This window comes from Sorex araneus, chromosome 4, assembly GCF_027595985.1.
Source record: "Sorex araneus isolate mSorAra2 chromosome 4, mSorAra2.pri, whole genome shotgun sequence".
Lineage (NCBI taxonomy): Eukaryota > Metazoa > Chordata > Mammalia > Eulipotyphla > Soricidae > Sorex > Sorex araneus.
In genome coordinates, this window is record NC_073305.1 from 115,650,494 (window position 1) to 115,677,365 (window position 26,872).

The window sequence follows — 26,872 nt, forward strand, 5'->3', positions numbered from 1 at the left end:
TTTTGCCTGTAAAATCTCTTCTTGTGAGGGTGCTGATAAATTTGCATTTTCCAATCTGCCAACTAGATGCCAATAAAGCACTCTTTGTTTTTTGGTTTTGGGCCACACATTATGGCGCTCAGGATTTACTCTCAGATTTGTGCTCAGGGATCACTCCTAGTAGGGCTCAGAGGACTCTAGAGGCCTGGGATGGAACCTAGTTCGGCTACTTGCAAGACAAGTGCCCTACTCTGGCCCCATGGATGTTAAGAAAGCTCACTGGAAGTGGTCACCACCCTGTCTCATTTAACTAGCCCTCCCGGTAACATTAGCAGTAGCTATCATTTTAGCACCCACACCTCAGCTGGCCGAAGCCTAAAGACTGCCTTTCTTCCTCTTCCTTTTGCATTGCTGGGCATTGAACCCCAGGTCTCACACATGCAAGGAAGCACTCTCCAGTTGAGCTACATCTCTGGCCGGTGACTACCTTCCTTTTTCTTGTGGGTCAGGGGAAGTGTTTCGGGCCAGACTCTGCAGTGTTCAGGAGCTGCTCTTGGGTCTGTGCTCAAGGTTGCTCCTGGTGATACTTGTGAGACCATGCAGTGCCAGGGATCACACTGGAGTTGGTCACATGTTAGATAAGCTTCTTAACCTCTGTCCTCTCTCTGGCCAGGAGCTTCCTCTCAAAGTACTGACTCTTAAGGTCTAACATGAGTTGAACCATTTAGACCTCAATAAGATAAATTTGATTTTAGTCCTCAAAACCAAAACCAAACAGAAAAAGATAACTTATCAGAAAGTGACATTCTCCTACGAGAGCCACAAAGGAAATAGGTGTCCTTGAACCAGAGTTCTACAGAACTGGCTTCTAATTAGCAGGCCCTGGAGGTACACTGTTCTCGGCACAGTGGATATTACCCCCAGACAAAGCCAACCTGTGGCCTTGTGACAGTGAACACTAGACCAGGCTTTACACAGTTCTGGGGATTTAGTCCCTGACTCCCTACCTGACCTTTGTACAGATTACTTTGTCTCTAGAAATTTTATTTACAATCCTATTTTAAAGGAATATCTACTTAAAGGATTAGAGCACGAATAAAATGTGATAACAGATGAAAAAGTGTTTAGGAAAGGTTGAAACTCTTACAAAAACAAGAATTACCTCCATTCCAAAGGTTCTGTTATCTCTGCTCTGCTCTTTTCAACTCTGGCCAATCATTCTCCTTAACAAAACTACAACCTAAGTTTGCAGACTTGAGGATTTTACTTAAAGTCTTTGGAACATCTTCCACAGCTCTGGAAGTATATGATTTTCATCATGTCTAGATGTCGAAAAATACAAAAATAAAAGCCCAGTCAATAAGAAGTAACTATATAAAGTGACAGGGGAGCAATTAATCAAGTTGTTTCCTTTGGCCAACTTTCATATCAACCATAACACATTGTCAACACCGCAAGGCTGAAAAATACTGGTTCAAGCCTTGAAATATACAGAGATCTATTGAGGTCTTCTGAAAACCCAAAAAAACAGTGTGACATATAGTACATGTAGTTAAGCGTGATGTGAAAATGTTGGTTTTGCCAGACCAGGATTTGGAGATCACATTCTCTATTTATCCTGTTTGATAAATAAAGAACATGCCCCACCTGTCTCCTCACCTGTAAAACGTCCTGAGTGCCAATTCCTTAGCACCGTTTTGCGTTTCAAAAGGGGCAAATTATGTTAAAAAGTTCTCGGCCCCAAAGTGCTTCCTAGTCACAACTCTTCATTGTGTGTGAGCGCAGTGCGGGTAGATGAGGAGGGTGAGATGACAACCCAGCAGCCAGTGAAAATGCTGTGTGTTCACTGTGGCAGAGCCCTTTGAGACGCAAGGGCCGTTTTTTGAAAAACCCAAATCTTGGTCCAAGTGGGAAGGTAGCAAAATTCCAACGCCCGGTTTCCAATGAGCCATCTGATGAGAAATTTTTATATCCTCAGCAAGTCACTTTCAACTAAGTCACTCCTTTGAATCTTCACTTTATGACTACGGGGGCAGTAGGCGACCGAAGCTGAGCCCAGTAAATGAAAAATAATGTGAAACATCACTTTAGCTATGACTATGGAGCGGTTCTCGCCACGATCGTTCGGGAGGGGTGTGGGGGAGAGGCATCTCTTTAACAGACTTTGAAGTGCCCCCCCCTAAATCATGCTATTTGTTGGCTGAAAAATAAAGATATCTCCCCAAGGTCAGTGGCCAAGGGGCATGCTTGATGGCTTTCTGATTCTTTGGCCTCCCTCCCGCCGTCGATCTGTTTTTCCCCCACCCCCAGCCCCACTTCCCCATTTCAGCCGGGATCCGGCCGGGTGACCACCGCCTACGGGGGTGAGAAGGGGGCTGGGCTAGAAGGGTGGGGGAGGTGGGGCTGAAACGGAACTTCATTGTTCGCGGGACCCACTCTTCCCGAAAGGGCCCGTTGGCAGCGCCTGCGCGCTGCGCGCCCTTTGTGCCTGGGCTGCTGCAAGCGGCTTGTTTGTGTGCCTCTCCGAGGAGGCGGTGGAGGCGGGGCCGGAGGGGCGTGGCCGTCCAACTCCTGTTCTGATTGGGCCCTGGCCGGGAGAGGTGGGCGGGCTCGGGGCGGAGCTTAGGATAACAACACTCGGCGCCCGGGCTGGAGCTATTTGTTGCTGCGCCGCCTTCCCTCGGTGGACCATGTCCTGCGCTTCTTTCCGGCTCTCTTAGCAGCAGCCGCCGGCTCCGCTCCCTCCGCTTCCTGCCGAGCCGCTTCTCCCTCTCTGCGCGCTATGACCGTCGTCTCCGTCCCGCAGCGGGAGCCGCTCATCCTGGGCAGCCGCCTGGCGCCGCTGGGCTTCCCCGCCCGAGGTTACTTCGGGGCCCTCCCGATGGTGACCTCGGCCCCGCCGGCCGTCCCTCGGATCCCGGACCCCCGTGCGCTGCCGCCCACCCTCTTCCTCCCTCACTTCCTGGGGGGCGACGCGCCGTGCCTGAGCCCTCCGACGCGCGCCCCGGCACCTCCCCTTCCCAACGGCAGCTTCGCCGCGGCCGGGGCCACCCCGCGGGCCGCCCCGAAGAAGCGGCGGAAGAAGAAGGTGCGGAGCAGCCCGGCGGGGCAGCTCCCCAGTCGCTTCCACCAGTATCAGCAGCACCGGCCGAGCCTGGAGGGCGCGCGCAGCCCCGCGGCGGGCGCCGGCGGGACGCAGGAAGGGCCCGAGCAGGCCGCCGCCGCCGCCGCGTCCGGCCCGACTCCCGCGCGCACCAGCCGCCCGGAGGAAGCGGCGGGCCCCTTCCCGGGCCTCGCGCCGCCCGGCCACCCTGCGCTCCGGAGAGAGGTCAGTACCGCGCCTCGGGGTGTGAGTGTGAGTGCATGTTTGGGGGGAGAGGGGGTACCGGGGGACGGCTGGCGCAGTGGGGGGGGGCTCACTCGAGATTTGAAGCTCCGCGCTGGGGGGGTGGGGGGAGTGGGAGGAGGGGAGGGGAGCGGCTGGGTGGGGGCCGGGCGCGGGGCGGCTGTTTACTCGGGAGGGAAGTTTCCGTGACGCCCGCTCCGCTCGGGCTGGGGCTAAGTGCGGCGGAGGATGGAGCGGAGGGGGGGAGGGCGGGGGGAGGGGCGGCCTGCGCTGGCGCCTCTGATTGGCTCCCGCGCCGCAGCCAATGAGCGAGCGCGCTGCGCCCCAGCAACAGCCCCGATTTAGAAGGCTCGCGGCGTTCCGCGGAGTTTCGGGGGGTTCTGGGCGCGGGAGGGGCGGGGCCTCGGGGTGACGTCAGCGCGCTACGTGCCGACCGCTGCGGCGCTCATGAAGTCGGAGAGGTCGGGTGGGGGCTAGCGGGGATGGTCTTGAGGGGGCGATGTCCAGTCCCCCATCCCCCCCGGTCCTCATCTCCGTCTCGGTCCCCATCCGCGTCCCCATCCCCGGCTGCTATGGACCAGGCAGGGCCGCATCTGTCGCCCGTCCCGGCGGGTGCTACGGACCGGGCCGGCCCCTGGGCTCCGGCGGGAGCCACCTTTCCCGGAGCCGGGGCCCGCGGCGCGGGGTCGCTCCCGGGCTGCGACTCCAACCTGGACGGGGCGCGGCTGCGGCTGCAGGGCTCGGGCCCCTCCGGCCGGCCAGCGGACTCGGTCGCTGAAGAGGCGGCTCCCACGCGGCGTGCGGCTGTCCCGGAGTCTCCTCCGTTCGGGCACTTCGGCCCAGAAGGCTGAAATTTGGAAAAGATCGTCCGTTGGAAGGACGTTTAGCTGCCCGGGAGCCGCCGGGCTGTTAATTGGAAGGGGACGTCCCCGAGTTAAGTGCTTAGGTGGGGGTGCGCTGCGCCCTAGTATTCAGAGGGGAGGAGAGTGGATTTTGTGTTTGTGTGGTGGGGGGGGCGCCGGGTGCTGTTCTGTAACGAGGATCTGCCTCCTGGCGACCCTGCCATTGCCAACAGAGGGAAAAGGGATCTTGCTCGCTCAAAAGGAACCGATTCCTGGCTTTGTTTTGAAAGGTCTCAAAGATAACTTTTTCCCCTAGTTAAGGGGGCTGCGGTGGTGTGTGGGAGCGGGGGAAGAGGTTAGTTTACCTCTTTTGTTGAGTATTGATAGCCTCACATAATTTAGTTTTAAATGTAAATCTGGAAACCAGTCTTTTTTGAGAGAGAGGGTTTGTTATATCACACCTGGTGTTTTTGTGCTTTACTCCTTACCAAACTAGAAACACTGGAAGGGCAGTATTTCTACTTTCCATCCACTTGTGATTTTTTTTTTCTCTTAAGGATACATTTTTCTTAAATACAATTTGTGCCCCAGAGTTTATACCGGAAGTAGGGTGCAGGCAGGAATTTTTCTTTTTACATGTTTTTTAACAAGTCAATGCAAGTGGAAAAGGTGGTAGAAACGGGTAAATGTTTTAGTTTTATAGAACCCAGCATCTCAGACATGGAAAGCAAGTATCCTGCCGCTGAGCTGCACCCCTGGCCCTTTCTCAGAATGCTTTAAAAAAAAAAAAAACTGAGACAAACTTTGTTTTCAGAACCCGACAATGTATCAACTTTTTACAGAACTTTCCTTCAGCCGAATCTAATTCTACCAAATACTTAACCTGAAAATAATTTTTAAAAACTATTATCAAATTTTTCACTTCAACAAAATTTTCAAACACCCGTAACGGAGAGCATAGTCATAACTCTGCCTTCATGGACTGATAAGACATCTGTCCCCAAGCCCAGGAACTACTGTAGGTGTTTTTTAGGGAAGAAGAACTTAAAGATTTCATCTATGATAGTTTCTTAGTGGTAAAATTAGAGGTATGTATATTTTGGACATCATGTGCTACTAATAAAGCAAATAACTTGGGTGAAATTTGACAGCTTTTTATCATGAGATGACTTCACTTATGTTCCTTGTCTTACAGGTTTTAAAAACAAAGATGGGAAAATCAGAGAAAATTGCCATTCCCCATGGCCAACTTGCTCATGGTATACACTTTTGTGAACAACCAAAGATAAGCAGACAGAAAAACAAATACAACTTGCCACTAACGAGGATCACCTCTACAAAAAGAAATGAGAACAATTTTTGGCAGGATTCTGTTTCATCGGATATAATTCAGAAGCAGGAAAAAAAGCCTTTTAAAAATACGGAGAACATTAAAAACATGCATTTGAAGAAGTCAGGATTTCTGACTGAAGTAAGCCAAAAGGAAAATTACGCTGGGGCAAAGTTTAGTGATCCACCGTCTCCGAGCGTTCTTCCAAAGCCACCTAGTCACTGGATGGGAAGCACTATTGAAAATTCCAACCAGAATAGGGAGTTGATGGCAGTACACTTAAAAACTCTCCTAAAAGTTCAAACTTAAATTTCAGTATGTAAACGTTCTCCTCAAACTTTTGGACACTTAATTGGTACAGAAAATGGAAATTTGCCTTGTAATGATATACAAGTGCAAAAGATGAGCTAAAAAAATTACCAACAGCTTGTATTATATTTTATATCTTGTAAATACTGTATACCATGTATTATGTGTATATTGTTCATACTTGAGAGGTACATTATAGTTTTGTTATGAAAGTATGTATTTTGCCCTGCCGATGGTAGAGGTATTTTGTATATATACAGTGGAGAAATTTTCAGTGTGTGCTAAGGCACATGGAAGACGATTTATTTGCACAAGGTACTGAGATTTTTCTCCCCCAAGAAACAGCTATTCAGTCTCAAGGTGAAGATCTAAATGTGAACGTTTACTAATGCACTACTGAAATTTAAATCTATGGCACAATCATTGTAAACATAGTTTTTCTATGTTGTTCTAAATTGAATCTACCTTTTAATCTAATTAGTGAAAAATTCTTATTCCCATTTTTGCCAAAATTAATTACTGGTTTTTGGTTTCAATCCATTCAAATTTACACCTAATTTCAATGCCAACAAAATCGGTTGTAATCAAATTTCAAAATAATAATTTGGCCCTCCCCTTTTAAACTTCGTCTCGACTCTGTGTGTGTGGCTGTGTCGTGCTTGAGCGTGTGACTAGGAAATGTGTTCTTCTTTGGTGGCTTTTATACTATTTAGCCTGCAATTCAGAGGGTCTAATATTTTAATACTGCTACCTTGAGGGCCAGAGAAATAGCATTTTGAGTTTAAGGTTGCCTTGCAGCCAGCGCAGGGACCATAAGTGATCCCCTGAACCCTGCTAAGAGTGGCCCCCAAGCACAGCTGGGTGTTCTCCCAAAACAAACTGCTGCCTCTAACAGGAGACATATCAGATCTTAGAAATTTTCAGAAGTAAAGGTGGTTTAATTAGAACTTGGAGTATAAGTTGCTCCATAAAATACACCTTTCTCAAAGTATTTGGTTTACTAAATTGATATTTAGAATGGTACTTGAGAACCAAAGCAGGCATAGTGGAACTGTCAGTATGGAGTGACTGAGATAGCACAACATGCGGCTGACCCAGGTTTGATCCCTGGCATCTATATAGTTCCCAAGTACCATCCTGAGTGATTATTGAGTGCAGAGCCAGGAGTAATCCCTGAGCAATACCCAGTGGGCCCCAAAACAGAAACAGGGGTTATGACCTTACATGTGCTGGCCATTGGGAATGACCCATGAACATTGCAACTGCTCCAAGCTTGAAATACCTGAAGCTTGCTTGAAGAGAAATACTGCAGTTTAGACAGTTTAAGATTTCCTGCTTTGGGGACGACTTCAGGTTAAACCCAGCACCTCATAATGCTAGATATATGTTCTAACTCTTGAGCCCTTGTATTTTCACTTAACTCAAACTTTGCTTTACTCAGTATAGAAAGTATTGCAGTGAGAAATGCTCAAACGCAACTCCCTACATAACAGTTTTACAAAACTAAGGCTAAAACAAGGGATTTTTCTAAAGTTGGGGTGTGTACGTAAATTCTATGAGGTAAAAGCGAGAAGTGTTAAGATTATGCGGGAAAATTTGAGTATCATTTGGCATTTGGTAAGGGGAAAGATTTAACATTCTGACCATAGAAAGGTGTGTTACGATACTAGATTGCAATTTTAAAAGGAACCTGGCTCATTTGAAAAGGAGTACTAGAAGGCTATATTAAGGTGCTTTCATTGGACACAGCAGCATCACATTATAGTTCCCTGAGCATCAGCAGTAAGCCCTGAATAGTGAGGAACAAAAGTTGTAAGGCTGAAAAAAATAGGTGAACTGCTTTGCATGTGGTAGGCCCAGGTTTGGAACCTGGCAGCACTTGATAAGCCCTTGAGCCCAAGCACCAAGAGATGTGGTCCAACACTCAAGAGTTTGAAGTGAACCAAACAGGCTTTGAGTAGGCTCTAGACAGTTTAGTAACTGTATTTTTTTTTTTTGGGGGGGGGGGGGTTGGTCACACCCGGCGATGCACAGGGATTATTCCTGGCTCATGCACTCAGGAATTACTCCTGGCAGTGCTTGGGGGACCATATGGGATGCTGGGAATCGAACCCAAGTCGTGTGCAAGGCAAATGCCCTATCTGCTGTGCTATCACTCCAGCCCCAGTAACAATGTATTTTAAGTTGCATGGAGTAAAAATAATGCAGCCTTGTGTTTAGATTCCAGGTTGCTATCATAGTGCTAAGGATTTGACTTAATGGAAACTCAAAAGGTCAAAACGCTGCTTAGTGTGCAGGAGCACTGGGTTCTCCCTAGCACCACATGGTTCCCCAAACCCAAAGTTTATTTCACACTGTTGTACGGGTTGAGACATCCAAAACCAAGGCACCAGCTTTGTGGTTGAGGGAAGCCACAGTATAACACTAGGAGACTAGGCTGTGTAGAGCCCATTTCTAAGGGCATTAACCCACTCAGAAATTGCCCCCCCACCCCCCTTGAGCGATGACATCTTGAAGTCTCCACCTAGTTTCATCCCTCTGAAGTTAGGTTTCAATATACCAATTGGGACAACACGGTTTTTCCTTCCTCTTCACTCATTGGAGTCTTGAAATCATTTCTTTCTCATTCTATTTCCAATCCCACACCAAGAGTGCCAGAATTCTGAACAAAGGGCCTCCTAGCACAGGCAAACAAGTGCTCTACTATCAAGCTCTGTTCCCAGTCCTCTGTTGTTTTTTACTTTTGGGTTTTTGGACCACACCTGGTGATGCTCAGGGATTACTCCTGGCTCCGTGCTCTGGTATTACTGCTGGCAGTGCTCAGGGAAACAGGATGCCAGGGATGGAACCCAGGTCAGCTGCATGCAAGGTAAGCCCCTTGCCCAGTGGTCTCTCCAGCTGCTCCATTGTTTTATTTAGCTTTATGGGTGTGTAGCAAATGTGTAGCCACAAGTTTCAGACCAGCTTTAGTTTACTAGCTTAAATTTCAACCAGCTTGGTAAAGTAATCCGAGGGGTAGAAATGTGTAAGCTGATCAGTTAAGGCATTCCCAGCTCGGCAAGGAGTGACCCCTGAACAGAGTCAGGAGTAAGCCCTGAATACTGCCAGGTGTGGCCCCAAACAAAATATAGTTTGTGAGTGAAAAAAGTTATGGGGTGGAGAGTGAGCTCTGGGAGTACAGACTCCACATGCAGAGGCCCTTTTCTTTGCCAGCATTACTTGATCTCCCAAGAAATTCAAGGTGTCACCCCCCAAAAAAAGTTAAATGTAGTAGTACTTCACTACAGACTACATAATTGCTGGTGGTTGGTAGTTCCCTCTCCCCCACTGGCTGGCTACACTTGGTGATGCTCAGGGGTTACTCTTCCTGCACTCAAGTTACTCCTGGCAGTGTTCAGGGGACCATATGGAAAGCTGTGTTGAAATGGGATCAAGGAAAATGCCCTACCCGCTGTACTACTACTCCAGCCTCAATGTAATTACTGTTTTTTGAGAATGAAGTTGCTTTTACATAAGCCTATACAACAGAGGAAGTTTAAATGCACAATGCACAGCATAGTTTAGTGACTAAAAAGAACTTGATTTGCATTGATCTCGGTATTTTATTGATTACTGTCCTCTGATAGATAAAAATTAATGATGGCTGAATTATACTACTGAAGTGACAGATGCCATTCTTCAGTTTGAAGGTGGTTTTGAAGAATATATTAAATCATCAGAATGTTTTGTCCACACCTGGTGGTACTCAGAACTTTCTTGGCTCTGCCCTCAGAGATCACTCCTGGCAGAGTTAGGAGACCATATGGGGTGCTGGGGATTGAACCTGGGTCTGCGATGTGCAAGGCAAGCATATTACTGGCGGCACTATCTCTCTCGCCTAAAAGTTGCTTAAAATGTCATGATTTAACTTAAAACATAACAGTCTCTCTCTCTGGAGGCCTCCATGGAGAGTACTTTCATTTTTGGTCCAGATCCAGTGGTGCTATGGAATCACACCTGGCAGTGCTGGGGGACCTTCTGGGCACTAGGGCTCGAACCCAGTCTGGCCTCGTGCAAAGCATCTCCCTGGTAATCTTTTTTTTTTTATTTGGTTTTTGGGTCACACCCGGCGATGCACAGGGGTGCTTGGGATTTGATATGGGATGCTGGGATTTGAACCCGGGTCGGCTGCGTGCAAGGCACACGCCCTACCCGTTACGCTATCACTCCAGCCCCCCACCCTGGTAATCTTTATACCACCCCATCCCTTCCCAACCCCACTCCCCTCGGACACAGCAACTGGATTTGAGGTCTTCTCCCTTAAGTGTTGCACTTACTGAATGAAGGCCTATTGTTGAGATCTTTGAATTCATTTTCTAGAGTCACGTTTATAAAAGCAACATTTCCTTAGCACAGAACTGGCCACAAAGTTAGAGTACAGCAATAGCTTTCCATTAAAGCATGTGACTTTAGCTACAGTCTGAATTCAAAGAAATGGTAAAAAGGTCAAATGGGAGAATGGACAGAAGCAACTCAAGTTGGGTAACCATCGAAAATCAGATGATATGAGGCTACACATCCTATTAAATTCTAATGAGAAGAAGTCATATATATTGAACATGTTAAAGAAAAAATTTCTTGTTTTGCTGGGAGGTCTCTACACCTAGCAGATTAGAGAGGCTGCTCTTGGCTGTGTTTAGGAGTGACCCCTGGCAGTGCTCCAGGAGACCATCATATGCTTTGCCTTGACAGATTTCTTGAACGCTGGGGAGATCACTCTACAAGACTTGTCTTCTCCCTCTGAGAGTCGTATCTCCAATTCTCTTTACACTTTGAGATTTTGGGTGGGTGTGGGGGGTGGATGTGGGGGCGCTATTCCTGGCAGTGCTGGGGGACTACTCTGCCTGAAATCAAACCTGGGCCTCCATGCAAAACAAGCATTTAGCAACTGAGCTATCCCGTAACATTCCCTCTCCCTCTCCCGGTCTCATGTTTTTCCTATGAGTGCTGCTTATGAACCCAGATCTCACACGTGGCTAAGCCACCTCCCTGATCTGCTCCAATCACATGCTCCAACACAATGATGAGGCTGAAGAGATAATACTGTGGGTAAGGTGCTTGCCTTGCATGTAGCTGACCTAGTATTCAATCCCCTATATGGTTCCCTGAGCCACCAGGAGTGATCCCTGAGCTCAGAGCCAGGAGTAAGCCCTGAGCACCTGAGTATGGCCCTAAAAGAAAACAGTTTAAATATGTAATTCTCTAGTCAATGATACCTATTCTTGCCACACTCAGCAGTGGTCAGGGGATACTCCTGACAGTGCTCAGGGGACCATGCTGTCACAGGGGCTGAACCCAGGTCTCTAGCCCTTTCAGTGGCCTGCCCTGTAACCCTGGCTTGCACACCTTTTATATGAGAATTAGGGAAAATAGTTTCTAGTCTGCCACATAAAGTGGCAGGTAAAAAAAAGTTTATTGTTTATAAAGGTAGCACTGTAGCACTGTCATCCCATTGTTCATCGATTCGCTCGGTGGGCACCAGTAACATCTCCATTGTGAGACTTCTTGTTACTCTTTTTGGCATATCGAATATGCCATGGGTAGCTTGCCAGGCTCTGCCATGCAGACGGAATACTCTCAGTAGCTTGTTGGGCTCTCCGAGAGGGATGGAGGAATCAAACCCGGGTCAGCCGCGTGCAAGGCAAATACCCTACCCGCTGTGCTATCGCTCCAGTCTGTTTATAAAGGTAGCTACTAGAATTTCTCCAAAGCAGGCCATGTTTTGTTTTAGAAATTATATTTCTTTTTTTTTTTCTTTTTTTTTGCTTTTTGGGTCACACCCGGCGATGCACAGGGGTTACTCCTGGCTTTACACTTAGGAATTACTCCCAGCAGTGCTCAGGGGACCATATGGGATGCTGGGAATTGGACCCGGGTCGGCCGAGTGCAAGGCAAACGCCCTACCCGCTGTGCTATTGCTCCAGCCCCCAGAAATTATATTTCTTTTAAAAATGTCTTTTATTTGGTTTTGGGCCACACCCAGTGATGCTCAGGGGTTACTCCTGGCTCCGATCTCAGGAATTACTCCTGGCAGTACCTGGGGGACCAATATGCTCCAGCCCCATATTTCTTACATTGTTGCAGACAGTTATTTTATTCCTAGACATCAACCTGGTCAAAACAAAATCACAAATGTGTCCTTGGAAGTCTGAAATCTTAGGAGGTCATAGGTTAAAGACATTTAGATGACTTCTGATTTTTTACAACAGGCAAACTTTTAATTTAGGTCAGACTCAAAATTCCATTCTAACAGATCTTTAAATAGAAGCTATATTTTTCTTGGCAACATAAAATCAAACAGGACTTTGGTTATTTTCCTATCAAAACACTGGAGAGACTCACAAATGAGGAGATCTTCTTGCTATGAAATAAGGGCTCTCAATGATCTCTTCCAAAATTGAACAAAATTATCCTTACTCTTCGATTAAAGTTCTCAAAATTTTAAAACTAAAGGATTAATACCAAGGCTGACTTGTCCTTTCCTATCAGTGTACCAAGGATTCTAGTTCTGATCCCTTCAACTTCTTTCAAGTGTTTTGTTCTTTTCTGTTTGGGGGCCACACCTGGCAGTGCTCAGGGGTATACATGGGGTGTCAGGGATCAAATTGGGCCTACTGGATGCAAGTGCCTTGCCTGCTGTACTACCTTCCCGGCCCCCTTAGATGTGTTTTCTGAAGTTGTAGTCATCGGACACCTGAGACTGGATTATAAATCTCAAGATAATTAACAAAAGATATCTGGCCAAGATTTTCTGACTGTTCTTTAGTTTGTATAATACTTACAACCCTCTAATTACTATTAAATTTAAAATTGGACAGATGAGTAGATATGTAATAAAACACACAGTAGGTATGTGGATGCTCACCGTAAAACTTCTTTCTAAAGATTAGTGGTGGTGGTGAAGGGGGTTACATTTATAACCATCAGTGCTCAAAGGCTATTTCTGAGATCTGTGATTGGGATCATTCCTGGCAGTGCTTAGAGTACCATATGCAGCACCAGGAACCAAACTGGGGTCATTGACATACAAGGCTATTTCTCTGGTCCCTCTTCCTAAAGACTTATAGAATGTTAATTGGAAAAGATTAAGACTACTAGTTTACTCCAACATTACACACGTTGAATACTTGCCAATACATCTGTAAGCTCACTTATATTCTGCTGTGCCTGGTAGTGCTCAGGGCTTACTCCTGGCTCTATGCTCAGAGATCACTTCTGGCCGTGCTCAGGGGACTAACTGGGATGCTCAAATCCATACTAGGCAGGCACCCTACCCACTATATACTTTCTCTCTGGCCCTGTAAGTTCAATCTTTTTTTTTTGGAAGGGGGATGTGGGGGTTTGGGAGCACACCTGGTGGTGCTCAGGGATCTCTTCTGGTGGGCTCAGTGAACCTGGGTTGGCCGCCTGCAAAGCAAACAAAAGCCCAACCACTGTACTATCTTCCCAGCCCCCCACATTGTAAAAATTTTCTCTGCACTTTCAAGTTGGTTATAATACATGAATCAATAGAACAAATCTAGTCAATGACTGGAACACCAAAGATATTTTAAATATGAATAGAGATTTAAAAAAATGTTTTTAAGCTCTGGTATATTTAGGAAAGGTGATAGCAGACATTAAATCTTAATGCTTGGAGAAACTTCCAGGAAGGTTAAAGGGCAGGTGGAGATTATATATAAAGATTCCAAAAGGGGTTAAGTAACTCCAGGGTTTGAGAGAAAACTTTAAGCCGTAAACTAACATGCATGAATGAGATATCCCAAAGAGAAGAAAGAGGTGGCCGAGGCTGGACAGAGCTCCTGGATAAGCAACGCAGTGCACGACTCATACTAGTTTCTTTCTGCCTTTCCAAGCCTTTAATGCTAAAAGACCAGCAGAACCAACAGAGAGTTAAGTTTCTGTGCCAGAGAGATGGCTCAATTTACACGAGGAAGTCCTGGGTTGTGTCCCTGATACATGATCCTGAGCACTCCCAGGAAAAATCCCTTGAGAGCTTAGTACAGTCCCCAAACAGTGCTGGTTATGGCTCCCAAACAAAACTAATAAAAAGCTAAAAAAAAAAAAAAAAAAAAAAAAAAAAAAAAAGCTAACTCTACATAAAACCTCTACATAAAACCTCTAAGGGCATAGTCCTAAAATGGTTTTTGGCTCAATGATAATTTGGGTATGGGCCATACTTGGCTGTGCTCAGGGCTGGCTCCTAGCATGGCCAAGGGTAGTACTGGGGTCAGCTATATGCAAGCCACGCCCCGTATCTCTGGCCCCTGTCTCAATTATTTTTAAAAATAAAATTTTTAAATAAATTTTTAAAATAAATTTTTAAGGGGCCGGAGCGATAGCACAGCGGGTAGGGCGTTTGCCTTGCACGCGGCCGACCCGGGTTCGATCCCCGGCATCCCATATGGTCCCCCAAGCACTGCCAGGAGTAATTCTTGAGTGCAAAGCCAGGAGTAACCCCTGAGCATCGCTGGGTGTGACCCAAAAAGCAAAAATAAATAAATAAATAAATAAATAAATTTAAAAATAAAATTATTTTTAAAAATAAAAAAACATTTTTTAAAATCTCTATTCATATTTAAATTTCTTTCTTTTTTTTTTTTTTTTTGCTCTTGGGTCACACCTGGCGATGCACAGGGGTTATTCCTGGCTCTGCACTCAGGAACCACTCCTGGCGGTGCTCAGGGACCATATGGGATGCTGGGAATCGAACCCGGGTCGGCCACATGCAAGGGAAAGCCTTATGCGCTATGCTATCACTCCAGCCCCCAGTCAATTATTTTAAAGTCAATTTGTTTCATCCTAGGAACTTTTAAAAAACACTACCAATATACAGTATGTGGGCTAGGGATGTGGCTTCGTGGTAGAGCACATGTCTTACATGTGTGAGGCCGTGAGTTTGATCCTTGGTACCACATCCCCTCTCCCACCACCTCCAAAAGGATGTGCATTTCCCAGAGACCCTAAATGATCTGGAATACCAATGGCAGAATCATGCTACAATCCTAAATATCAATTTTCACCAAAGGAGAGATTTTGATGCAGAGGTGCCCGTTACTCACTTAATACCTAAAAATGTTTTCTAGGGACCGGAGAGACAGTACAGCAGGTAGGGCATTTGTCTTGCATGCAGAGAACCAGAGTTCAATCCCCAGCATTATATGGTCCTCCACACCCCTCAAGGAGTGATCACTGAGCACAGAGCCAGGAGTAAGCCCTGAACACCCCTGGGTATGGCCCAAGAAACAAAATTTTTGTGTATTATCAAGAGGGACAGAGGAAACAAACAGAGGTAGTGGCCCTTTCTGTTTTCTTTGACATTAACTTGTCTTCTTTGATTCTGAAAAAAACTGAGATAGTGTCCCTACATTAAGCCTGAGAAGTCAACTGAGTCAATTTCCTTTAAAGGAAATGATCACGGATATCTAAATCATTTGCTTTAGTAACGAGCTTATTTATTTATTTTTTGCTTTATTTGGGTCACACCCAACGATGCTCAGGGGTCACTCCTGGCTCCGCACTCAGAAATTACCCCTGGCGGTGCTCAGGGGACCATATGGGATGCTGGGAATTGAACCCGGGTTGGCCTCGTGCAAGGCAAATGCCCTACCCGCTGTGCTATTGCTCCAGCCCCAGTAATGAGCTTATCCTCTCTTAATTGGTCTAAGATGTAGGGAATCTATCAAAAATGAATCCCAGAAAAATTTCCAGGATGCCTGCACAAATGCCAGTCACTTTCCACCCAGCCTTTCCTGAGCTCATTTTCACTGAAGACTCCACTCACGTCTTCTTCAAATCCCATCCTCTCCTTTCATTATCTCGGTTAACTACCAGTCTGTCCAAGGCTCTTGGTGTGTGAAAAGCTTAGCATGGAAGTCAAGAGTCTGGAGCCCAGCCAAGACCCAAAGTCTAATGGGTAACTGACTTTGTTTTTTTGGGGGAGCCCACCAAGGTGCTCTGATCTTACTCCTGGTGTTGCTAGAGGGACTATATGCAGTGATGGGAATCGAATCCAGGTCAGCTGCATGAAAAGCAAGTGCCCTCCCCGCTGTGCTATTACTCCAGCCTGACCTTCATGCCTATCACTGAAGTTCTTTGTATCTCACATCCCTGATATGCTTTTTACTCAGAAAGTTGTTATGCAAACTAAATGGGCAAATAATGTTAAGAGTACTACCCAAGTAAAATTTTTTTTTAGTCTGAATTATTATGATGCCAGTTTTCCCATCAAACCAATTAGGAAGATATTCCTAAGCAGTCTGGGAATTAAAATGAAAAAACAAAAGAAAGGAATATTAAATGATTAAACATGTTCAGAAACAACCCCCAATTAACTTTTTACTAAGATATAATAATAACCAAATGCAAATTAAAGACATGATGATTGATTCCTAGTTAGTATTTAGAATAACTGCATATGTGTGCATGTAAATCCAAACATTTATTTAGAAAATATAAAATGTTATAATTTATCTTGCTCTTTCTTTGGGCTAGCATTTAAATTTTCAAGAGTGCCACATAATCTTATAACTAAACTTTATTACAGCTGAACACTCAAATAATTATAGTTTTGGCGTAGGTTTGTTATGATTAAATAGCGAAAGTCTATTTAGAAAGCACATTATACACGAATTTACGGTAATTGTTCAAATATCAGCATATAAATTATTTTTTAAAAGTTTCTTACACATGGAATCTAAAATTCAAAAGAAAAATGAAAATTTGTATTCAAAACAAATAGAAGCAACACTGGCTTCTATATGTTAAAAATATATGATATTTTTCTTAAGCACTGTAGGTACAAATATTAATTATATGGGCTGAGAATGTTTAATTTTCAATATAATTCAACAAGATACACACAGAACTCTATAAATATATCCCCTATAGTAACCATGTAAAACCATTTTTATCACAAATACTACGAAAATCCTCTGAAAAACAAACTACAAACATGTTCTAAAAGAAATGCTTATAATAACTACAAAAGCAATAAATACCAAGTTATTTTGGTTTAAAAACTGAAGGGCAGTGTAATGTAAATCTGAATACTGCAAAGTTAATTTTGAGGATGCAGTTTTGTAATTAATACAAGGTACTAAAGACTTCAAAAACTAACAAACTTATTTTATACAATTTAAAGTCTTGAGTTCCAGAAAGAAAAAAATTAAGCAGATGAAAAGTATGTATGTAGAAATAATAGTATAAAATGAATTATATATTTATAAAAGTACTACTGTTCAAATACGTAAGGCTCAATATGAACTTTTTTGGACTATAAGTTTGTACACAAGTTTTTGAGAAGTTTTAAGCCAAATTTCATTTTTTTTGTTTTGGGGCCACACCCAGCAATGGTCAAGGGTAAGTTACTCCTGACTTGGCACTCAGGAACTATTCCTGGCAGTGCTTGGAGAACTACATGGATGCTGGGGACTGAATCCAGGCCGGACGCATGCAAGGCAAGTGCCCTACCTGCTATGCTATTTCTCTGACTTCCTATTTCATACTCTAAATATTTTGATCTTTCTGAAGTGAATGCAGTACAGAATTTAATGTAAGCTTATCTATGCTGTTTTATTCAATAAAAACAAGACCTTTAGGAGCTCAGGATACAACATACCTTTCAACTTTAATATATAGGAGCCATACTCAGCAATGCTGCAGGAATTACCAGAGCCACACCGGCAGTGCTCAGGAGTCATGTCATGCTAGGGATCAGACTCGGGGCCTTGCCCATGCCAGTCATGTGCTCTACCGTTTGAGCCAGCTTCCCGGCCCTAGACTGCATCTCACTTATTTTGGTTTGGGGGCCATACCTGGTGGTGCTCAGGGGTCATTCCTGTCAGGATTCAGGGAACCATATGGGATGCTGGGGACCATATGTGTGCAAGGCAAGTGCCCTGCGTATTTTATTATGGTCCCATCCTAGACTACATCTTCTGAATGATTGATTTCTACATAAAAGTAAGTTGCAGAACTTTGGAATGTGATGTAATATGGGTCAAAATTGGCTCAAGTTTAAACAGAAGACACAAGAGTGTGAAAAGCTTGAATAGGACCTATGCAATAATCAGTCATAATTACTTTTTTTTTTTTTTTTTTTCTTTTTGGGTCACACCCGGCGATGCACAGGGGTCACTCCTGGCTCATGCACTCAGGAATCACCCCTGGCGGTGCTCAGGGGACCATATGGGATGCTGGGATTTGAACCCGGGTCGGCCGCGTGCAAGGCAAACGCCCTACCCGCTGTGCTATCACTCCAGCCCCCATAATTACTTTTTACAAGAAAGTAAAGTGCTTTAAAGTAAAAAATATTTTTGTACAACGTACTAAAAGTACTAGTGTTTAACATCTAAGAATTTAGAGTTTTCTACATTTAATTTTACTTATGTTCCTTGAAAAGCACCTTCTGCGACAACGTAAACAAAAAACGGTCCATGAAATGGTGACATTTAGACATCTCATAATTTGTGGTGTGGGCCCTTGAGACTAAATCTTTGTTAATCCAAAGTTAGAGAAGTATTATTTCTTGCACATGCCCAAAGTAACTAATATCAACTCACATTTTCTGTAAGCCTTGAATAATTTTTATTTAACATAATGAGAAGTTCAATAACTTATATTAAAGACTATGTCGTTTTCTGCTTTTGTTGTTCACCAACTGTTTTTGTGACGGTAACTCCGAGATCTGGAATGTGATCGAAAATGCGAGTGTTTCGCTGTTTGTGCTTTAGTTTCAGAATTGGTATACCCTTTGGGAGATTTACAACATGGGGATCTTGCTATGGAGTCAGAATGTCTTCCATGGGATCTTGATTTTGTTCCTGAGCTAGTCTGCTTTTGAGGTGACCTTGATTGTGATTTTCCTATTGACTTGGACCTTTTTTGTAAGGACTTGGACCTTGAACGCCCTCTAGAACCAGAATTTCTCCTTGGAGTTCTTGACTGCCTTGCTGAGGTAGACCGCCTTGGAAGTGATTTGGAGCGAGACTTAGACTGGCTGTAAGAAAATCGCCTGTGCCGAGACCTGCAAACATCCGTAATGTTAGAGTCCATATTCACACTGGACAGTTAGTAGGCTAGGAAATATCACTCTCAGAAATTAGTTCTGTTTCTATCATATATGATAAAGGAAACAATTCTAATTTTATAATCATGCATCTGATTCAAATGTAACAAGTTTGTAATGTTTGTTAAACCAGAATATATGGCCTATGCCGCCCTCTCTACATGTGTGTGTATATGTACATGTGTATACATATGTATATACACATATGTGTATATGTGTATGTGTATACACACTCACTCAACATTTTGGGGCTACACCTGTAGGTGCTCAGGGCTTCCTAATGGCTCTGTGCTCGGGAATTACTCCTGGCTCTGGGGACCATATTAGCTCAGGGACTGAAGCTGGGTGGCTGTGTGCAGGGCAAGCATCCTAATATATATGTAGGCCAAGGGAAAGTTTTAACATTTTTCAGGAATATTTAGGGTTTTAACATACGTGTTTACTGACATATATATTCACAAGTACTTACAGAATATCTGACGTGAACTAGGGGCCACTACTAAGTGCTCTGCTATAAGCTTGAGACAAAAGTTGTTGTCCCTCCAGGAATTCAGTCTAGTGAGGGTAATGTAGTTTTTTCCATACCCACGAGTGTACACTGGAATGTACACACTCACACATACACACACGCACGCGCGCAAACACACACACACACACACACACACACACACACACACACAGGCTGTGATTCTGAATGTCTTGAGAGGTAGGTAAAACTTGAGTTCTTTGGAATATGAGTTTACAAATGAGAAAGACTGGAGTCAGAGAGTAAGTACTATTCTTTCAACCAGCATAAAACAAAGAAGCACTGTCTTAAAAGCTGATGTCATTCTATTACTGATATTCTGTGATAATTTGGGACACCAATACACCTTTTTGTTTTCTTCTAGTCACTTAAAAGGCAGGAAATAAATAGAAAAAAAAAAAAGTAAAAAATTTTTTTTCTTTTTGGGCCACCCCCAGTGATGCACAGGGGGTACTCCTGGCTCTGCACTCAGGAATTACTCCTGGCCATGCTCAGGGGACCATATGGGATGCTGGGAATTGAACCCGGGTCAGCCATATGCAAACATCCTGCCCGCTGTGCTATTGTTCCAGCCCCAAATCCACTTTTTTAAGTTCAATCAATTAACTAAAGCTCTCATGCAGTTGGAAACAACTTAAAAACTTTTGCGGGGAGGGGGCTGAGAGGTGTGTAGACTCTGAGGCTACATCCTTTGAGCCATCTCTGTGGCTCCAACAACTAGATTCTTAATGAACCAAATAGGCAATTTCTTTTTTTCTTCCAGGAAGTATTTGTCACCAAGACTAGTGGATGGTATTCAGTAAGTTAAGAACAGTGCTACTTTCCACGTTTAGTATTACATCTGTCTTGATCTCTGACAGAGTTTTTATAGGTACCATTCATATCATTCTAAACTTAAGTTAAATTACAGATGAATACTCACATATGTGTAGTCACATAATTCTATGCAGTATATAAAAACGTATGTATTGTGTATGTATGTGCAAAATTCATAGTCATGTGAACTGAAGATCACTTACTTCCTTACACTGCTCGTGTCTGCTGTGAAACTAGAAGCAGTACCTACTGCTAGCATTAATGTGGCTTTCATACTAGCATCATTATTTTCCCTCTGTTTTAAGTTCTAGAAATACAATTTCATATTTGGGTATGAAAACTATTTACCATGGTCTAAACCCTAAAAAAAATCAATTGGAATATGGCTTTTTTTTTTTTTTTTTAGCTATGGACACAACAGATTATTCTCTGTAGATACAAGGAAGGTTTAGAAAGTAGGGTACAGAAAAGGTCAACTTCTAGAATGGAACTATTTCTAAATATTCCTTCACGAAATCCTGAAATGACTCAAATCCTGACCTGAATTCTACCGGCTCATAAAAGAGGTTTAAGGCTTCCAACCCATCTTGGGTTAGAATGCCCAGCCATTCTAAGAATGGACAACTATCAAAGCACTTGGTTCAATCCTCAGAAGAAGGCTGCAATAAGAACACTGGAAGGTATTCAAAAAATCTAAGAATACATGATAAATAAAAAAAACAATCTTTTTAAAAGAGCTGCTCCTTATCATATTATACAAAATGATTCTGGCCTTTCAAAAACCCTTCAAAATGTTTTACAGGAAATAAAGAAAAGGAAGTTTTTAATCCTTTTGTATTCTGTTACTTACTCTTTAAGGCTATCAGACCGCCTCCTGTTTCTTCCCCATGAAGAACTTCTACTTCGAGTTCTCCTCTGGCTGGGACTTCTTGATCTTCTATGATCACTCGGAGAACAAGGATGACGTTCTTTTGATTTCATCTGACCTGGTGCTAGAACGTTGAAGTGCAATACTTCAAATTTCATCACAAGAACCTCATAATCAAATAGTAATTACCACATTGTGACTTATAATAAGAAATATAGGCTGGAGCTGGAGAGGTAGTACAATGGATAGGGCACTTGCCTTACATGGGGGTGACCCTAGTTCCATCCCCAGCAACCTATGTGGTCACCTGAGCCCACCAGGAGTGATCCCTGAGCACAGAGCCAGGAGTAAACACTGAGCACTGCTGGGTGTAACTCCCTCCCTCCTCACCCCTCACCCCCACAAAAGAAAGAATAAATATGTGTTGGTCTCTAGCCCTAGTACCTTACAAAGAACTCCTAAAACCCTTGAAAACTCCTGGTGGTAAGAGCAGTAGGAGCATCTTTGATTCCATTATTGCCTTTTGGCTCCTGATAAAGAACTCCTGAAACCCTTGGAAGGTCCTGGGTGAGAGGAGTGGCTTTTGCTCTAATGAGGCAGCTCTGGTGGTTTCTTTGACGGGCTGTTGCCAGAGAGACCAACTCTTGATTAGAAACGTGTAATTTTTGGCCCATCTTCCCTAGTCTCTTAAGAAAAGGGCTGGAGAAGCAGTTGATGTGGGGCTGGGGAAATAACTCAAAGGGCTAGGTCATGGAAGAACCTCAGGTCTGATCCCCAGTACTGCAAGTTCCCCAAGTTTCCCCGGGTATGCCCCTGCTCCTTCATGATAATGGAGAGAATACTCAATCCCGGCTGAGGTTGATAAACCCATTTCATCCCAACAGAACTGGGTCGGGCGCTTCCAGGGCAAATGGACACGCCCATGCTGGGGGAGTCCCAAGGAACCCGGGCTTGGGACCCTGCCAGCCAGACCTCAACCAATCTGTCTCTTCTATTCAGCTGCTCATCTTCAACATAACATTTCTCACTCCCTGGGGGGTACTAGACAGGTGAGGGGGGTACTACTTTTGGTGCAACTGGGAAGTACTTTCTGATTGCTTGTTTAGCTAAGGTAGATTGGGGGGTGAGGATGGGATCACATCCAGCAATGCTCAGGCCTTACTCCTGCTTTGCACTCAGGGCTCAGGGGACCATACGGGGTTCCAGAGACTGAACCCTTGTCTATCAGGTGGAACCCTATATTATCTTTTCAGTCCCTAAAGTAGGGAGATTTCTACAGTGGTACCAAATGACTTTTTTTTTTTTCTGAAAAGGGGGCGCTATAGTGAACTTTGGGGGACTTCTGCTTTCCTCCCGCTAGCACAGGCTTCTATGTCCATAAGTGTTTCCCTGTGTGCTACTCTAGCAAATTAATCCACCCCAAGCAGGTTGTTGGAAGCTCCCGTCTAAAACTGATCGGAAGCATGGTAACAACTCAGACTTGTGGCTGGTGTCTGAAGTGTTTAGTAAGGGGAACACGTGTGGGACCATCACTCGCTATGGGAAATGATGCCACGCACACTTGAGAATTGGTCAAAACCAGAGGAGACTTCACTGGTGTCAGAGTTGGCTGATGTGGGGGAAAAACTTCCCTGATTTGGTGATCAAGTGTCAGAAGTGAGATGCTCTTGTATACAGAAGAAAATAAAGGAGACAGGGAAACTCACAGGAGAGAACTGGGTTTTTCCCTACAAAGGGAAAAATTAACTTGCTCCATTTTGAAAGTCTCCTTTTCTGAAAGAACTTTAAATGAAAAACACTGTGAAAACTTTCTGTTGAATAAGATCTAATGCTGAGTCACACTTACTTTTGCGATCCCCTTGCGCAAACTGTATTTCAATCTGCCGGCCACATACCCATTTTCTGTTGAGGTTATAGAGAGCATCTTCAGCATCTCGGACATCTTCAAATATGACTAGCTGTTAAGGACACTTTGAACAGTAGATATCAAGTGAAAATATTTTTAATAAATTGTTTATACATGACATGAAAGTAACAGGAAAAACAAATTTAAGTTATTTAAGCTCATATCACCAAAGTAATATGAATAACAGAAAAATTCATTTTATCATGAAAAACTGTATTATGATTTAGTGTGGATCTAAAAGTCAGAAGGAAATGTGTAACTATACTTTAAACTACGTGTTAGTATAGCTGTGGTATGCATATATAATTTTTTTAATGTAAAAAAATTTCATCCAAATAGGGTGAAGATATAGTATAGGGGTAAGGCGCACAAGTTTGATGCCCCGCATCCCATATGGTCCCTTGAGCACAGCCAGGAGTGACCCCTCAGCACAGAGTTAGGAGTCAGTCACAGGCACTGGTGGGTATGGCGCCAAAACAAAAAATAACCAGAAATCCAACCTTGGTCAGTATTATAAAAATAATCAGTTCAGGACTTACTCCCTTCTTTCAAGTAAAAAAATCTACTGGGTTTCTCAATGGAAATAAAAAATCAGCATGCAGCAGTCTTTATTCTGAAATTAAAATTTGCTCCATTAAAAGGCTTTTTAAAAAATTAGACTTAAAAGTTACATGTAAACAAAATTGTACATACAAATCAGCTATAATATATAGTTAAAACTACTATAGTTCTTCAAAATGATCACTGGTTACCTCTGAGTCAACAGCTTTAAAAACTGTTGGAGACAGAAAAGGAAACTTATAAAAGGGAACAAATTAATTTTTCCCTTTTTCTCTGTAGGGAAAAACCCAGTTCTCTCCTGTGGGTTTCCCCTGTGTGTCTCTCTTACTTTCTTCTGTTTCACAACTTGGAAAATAATAAACAAAGGCCATCTACAAACTCTTGGAATACACATATACTAATCTGTAATAACCCACTAAATCCCTTACCTATGTAATTTATTAAACCTAACTAAAACGGAAATAAGGTATATAAAATTAATAAATCGGTGTATTTCAGGAGGTTGTTCACTTTTTTTTTAATAGAAAACAAAAAGCTCAAGAAAGGCAAAACAAAATTAGACTTTGGCAATTACCTCAATGTCACTTGATCTTGAACCTTGACCTTTACTCTTTAAGGCTTGCAAGATGGACTTTATAAGAGACGCAGAACCAACAAAATCAGACTTGGCTTTGACTCTGGATCTCTGAGTAAATGTAGGAAAGCCGAAGTCTCAGCCTGGTGCTGGCTTTGTCTTTCGCTCGGTAAAGACTTCCCCTCTTCCAGGGCTTTATATCTGTGTCCACCCTCCCTCTTTACTCCTTGATGCTTGGCCTTTAGGTGCCTTTTGTCTTTCCTGCCGGGCTTAGGCTTGGATTCTAGCTAACAGGTTGGTTCAAACTGGGGGGCGATTGCCAGCTACTGTGGACTGCTTTAGCTTTTCTGAGATAAAGAAATAAACACATTTAATTAGGCAATATTAATCTTACAGCATATGCTCCTGAATGTATATACATGCAAGCCTGTAGCCCATTCTCATGCACAGAGTCAAATAAAGGATATTGAACATAAGCAAATCCTCTCGGGCGGCGGGTGTAGAAGTCAAGTGGAATGTAAACGTCTACTATAGGGCCATATCGACCAAACTCACGGCGCAGGTCCTCAGGCCTGAAGCAGTTTAGAAATAAGGCAAAGAAATATAAACAGCTATATTAAAATAGTTTGCCCACAGATGGCCAGTTGAAACTTTTCACAAGAAAGTACATTACCTAGACCAGCATTATCAGAAATGGTCTCTCTGCTCACAGGAACTCTGGGGTTGCACAGGGTCCACTGCACGGTCCCCTGAGCATCAATGGGAGACCCGCCTGCCTCCCCAGGACTGAAGGGAAATAACTCACACGTCGCACAAGGTGTGGCTCCCCCAACCAAACCTCAACTCGAGAGAACATGTTCATGTGTCACACTATCATTTATATTTATGCTCATTTTATTTTCAGATAGCAAGAAACAAATTTATAAAAAGGGCTACCATTATGCCTGGGATTTCAAAGAAAAGTGTTTTGCTATCAAGCGAAGAAAAAGAACTACTGCATTCCAAATCTGAGAAATATTTCTGAGGTTCCTTATAGGTTTTCTCTTGTGATAGGAATGAAGAAATACCAAAGAAGTACATAATATGATATTTGTCTTCATGGCGCTACAAATTAACTAGAGGCAAAATACCAACTACTAATAGCTGCATATACAGATACAGTTTAGCTATATGCCAACCACTTAAAGCCACTAAATTCTCCCAATATTTCTACAGTTCTTTCCAGCTGAGGGCAGGAGAGATAAAGTCAAATAAAGTCACCCAGTCGATAAGTGAGTCTTTTTTAACTATGACAGCCTAGTGTCTCACAAAGATCTGAAGAGAGCCAGCACAAACATGTGACTCAGGAGAAATACAAGTGCTTGAAAGGCCAAGGATAGAGTTCAGTGGTAGATCATCTGTGCTGCATGGAGTAGGGCCTGACAATCCCCAGCAAAAACACACATTTTTGGAAACATATTGCAGGAAAAAAAAGACTCAAAAACGACTAAGGCCAAGGAGATAGCTCCAAGGGGTAGGGCACATGCTCTGCATGCAGGCGCTCCAGGTTTAATCCATGGTACTTACTGCATGGTCCCTGAGCACCCTAAGAATGACCCTAGAGCAGAACCAGCGGCAGTGCCCCAGTGCTGGCAGGTATGCCCAAAGCCCCAAATTAATAAAATAACATGATTGCAAAGCTGCTAGTTTGGGAAAATAGAAGAAAGACAAAAATTACTGTCCAAAACTAAAAAGCTATAGAAGAAGTGAAGACTGAGGAGGGGGAGAGAGCACATCAGGTCCGGTGCCTGCCTTGACACAGCTGACCAGGGTTTGATCGCCGGCATCCCATACGACACTGACCCCTGAGTAGTGATTCAAGAATCCCAGCAGTAATGATTCCTGAGTGCAGAGGTAGGAGTAAATCCTGAGCACTGCCACGTGTGACCCCAAAACAAATAGAACAAAATAAAACAACAACAACAACAACAACAAAATATCAAAAGAAAGCTGAAGAGGCCAAAGAAACAGCTTCCAGGCTTAGAAATGCTGAATTTGTGCCCGGAAGAGAAAAAGGGTCACTGTATATGCTGTGCTTACTGTAGGTCCAGACTTGACCCCAGCAGCAGGTCGGGAACGTAGCTGCTGAGTGGTTAAGCCTTTGTTTTGCATGTTGTATGGGCCTGTTCAGTCTCAGCACTGCTCACCAAAAGAGATGTGAAAAAGAAATGCTGAAATTGAGCTGATGATAAAATATCTACAAGAGTTCTGCAAGCAACTGAAAATTGTAGTCATACAAATTATACTAAACTGATTTTCCTTCAAGTTTTTATTCACTTTTGGGTTAGACCAGGCAGTGCCCAGGTGCTACTCCTGGTGATGCCTGGGGAATCATGTGGTACCAGGGACTAACCATGGTTGGTTACATGTGAGGTAAGCACCTTAACCCCTGCACTATATGTCCAGGCCCCAAATATTCCCTTAAAGACTAGGAGTCAATGATTAAAACTAGGGATAAGAAATTGAGTTATCACAGACAGAGAGATAGTACAACGGGTAGGGCACTTGCAGCTGACCCAAGTTCGATCCCCATATGGTCCCCTAAGTATTACCAGGAGTAATTCCTAAGCTCAGAGGAAGGAGTAATGCCTGAGCACTGCCAGGTGTGACCCACAAACAAAAAACCCAAGCACCTCCTCCTCGCCAAATGTAGTTATCTTACCTATGT

General features: G+C 43.8%; 2 protein-coding genes across 4 annotated transcripts in view; one reads left to right on the top strand and one right to left on the bottom strand.

Annotated features, from left to right (window-relative positions):
* Positions 1–2,312: 2,312 nt before the first annotated feature.
* PNRC1 (proline rich nuclear receptor coactivator 1) lies at positions 2,313–9,540 on the top strand. Its single transcript, XM_055134246.1, has 2 exons — positions 2,313–3,307; positions 5,363–9,540. Exons 1-2 carry the CDS (start codon positions 2,762–2,764, stop codon positions 5,804–5,806), a joined length of 990 nt encoding a protein of 329 aa, XP_054990221.1. The 5' UTR covers positions 2,313–2,761; the 3' UTR covers positions 5,807–9,540.
* Positions 3,341–26,872, bottom strand: part of SRSF12 (serine and arginine rich splicing factor 12) — a 34,006-nt gene continuing 10,474 nt past the window's right edge. The window contains exons 2-5 of one of the 3 annotated variants that reach the window (XM_055134248.1): positions 24,631–24,737; positions 22,971–23,072; positions 21,107–21,248; positions 3,341–4,172 (exon numbers count right to left, since the gene is read on the bottom strand). In XM_055134248.1, coding sequence (XP_054990223.1) covers positions 3,941–4,172; positions 21,107–21,248; positions 22,971–23,072; positions 24,631–24,737 — 583 coding nt within the window. In that variant the 3' untranslated portion in view covers positions 3,341–3,940. Of the gene's footprint in view, positions 4,173–14,467; positions 18,873–21,106; positions 21,249–22,970; positions 23,095–24,165; positions 24,513–24,630; positions 24,738–26,872 lie in introns of those variants that run through there. The other 2 variants (XM_055134247.1, XM_055134249.1) reach the window with 2 other exon arrangements.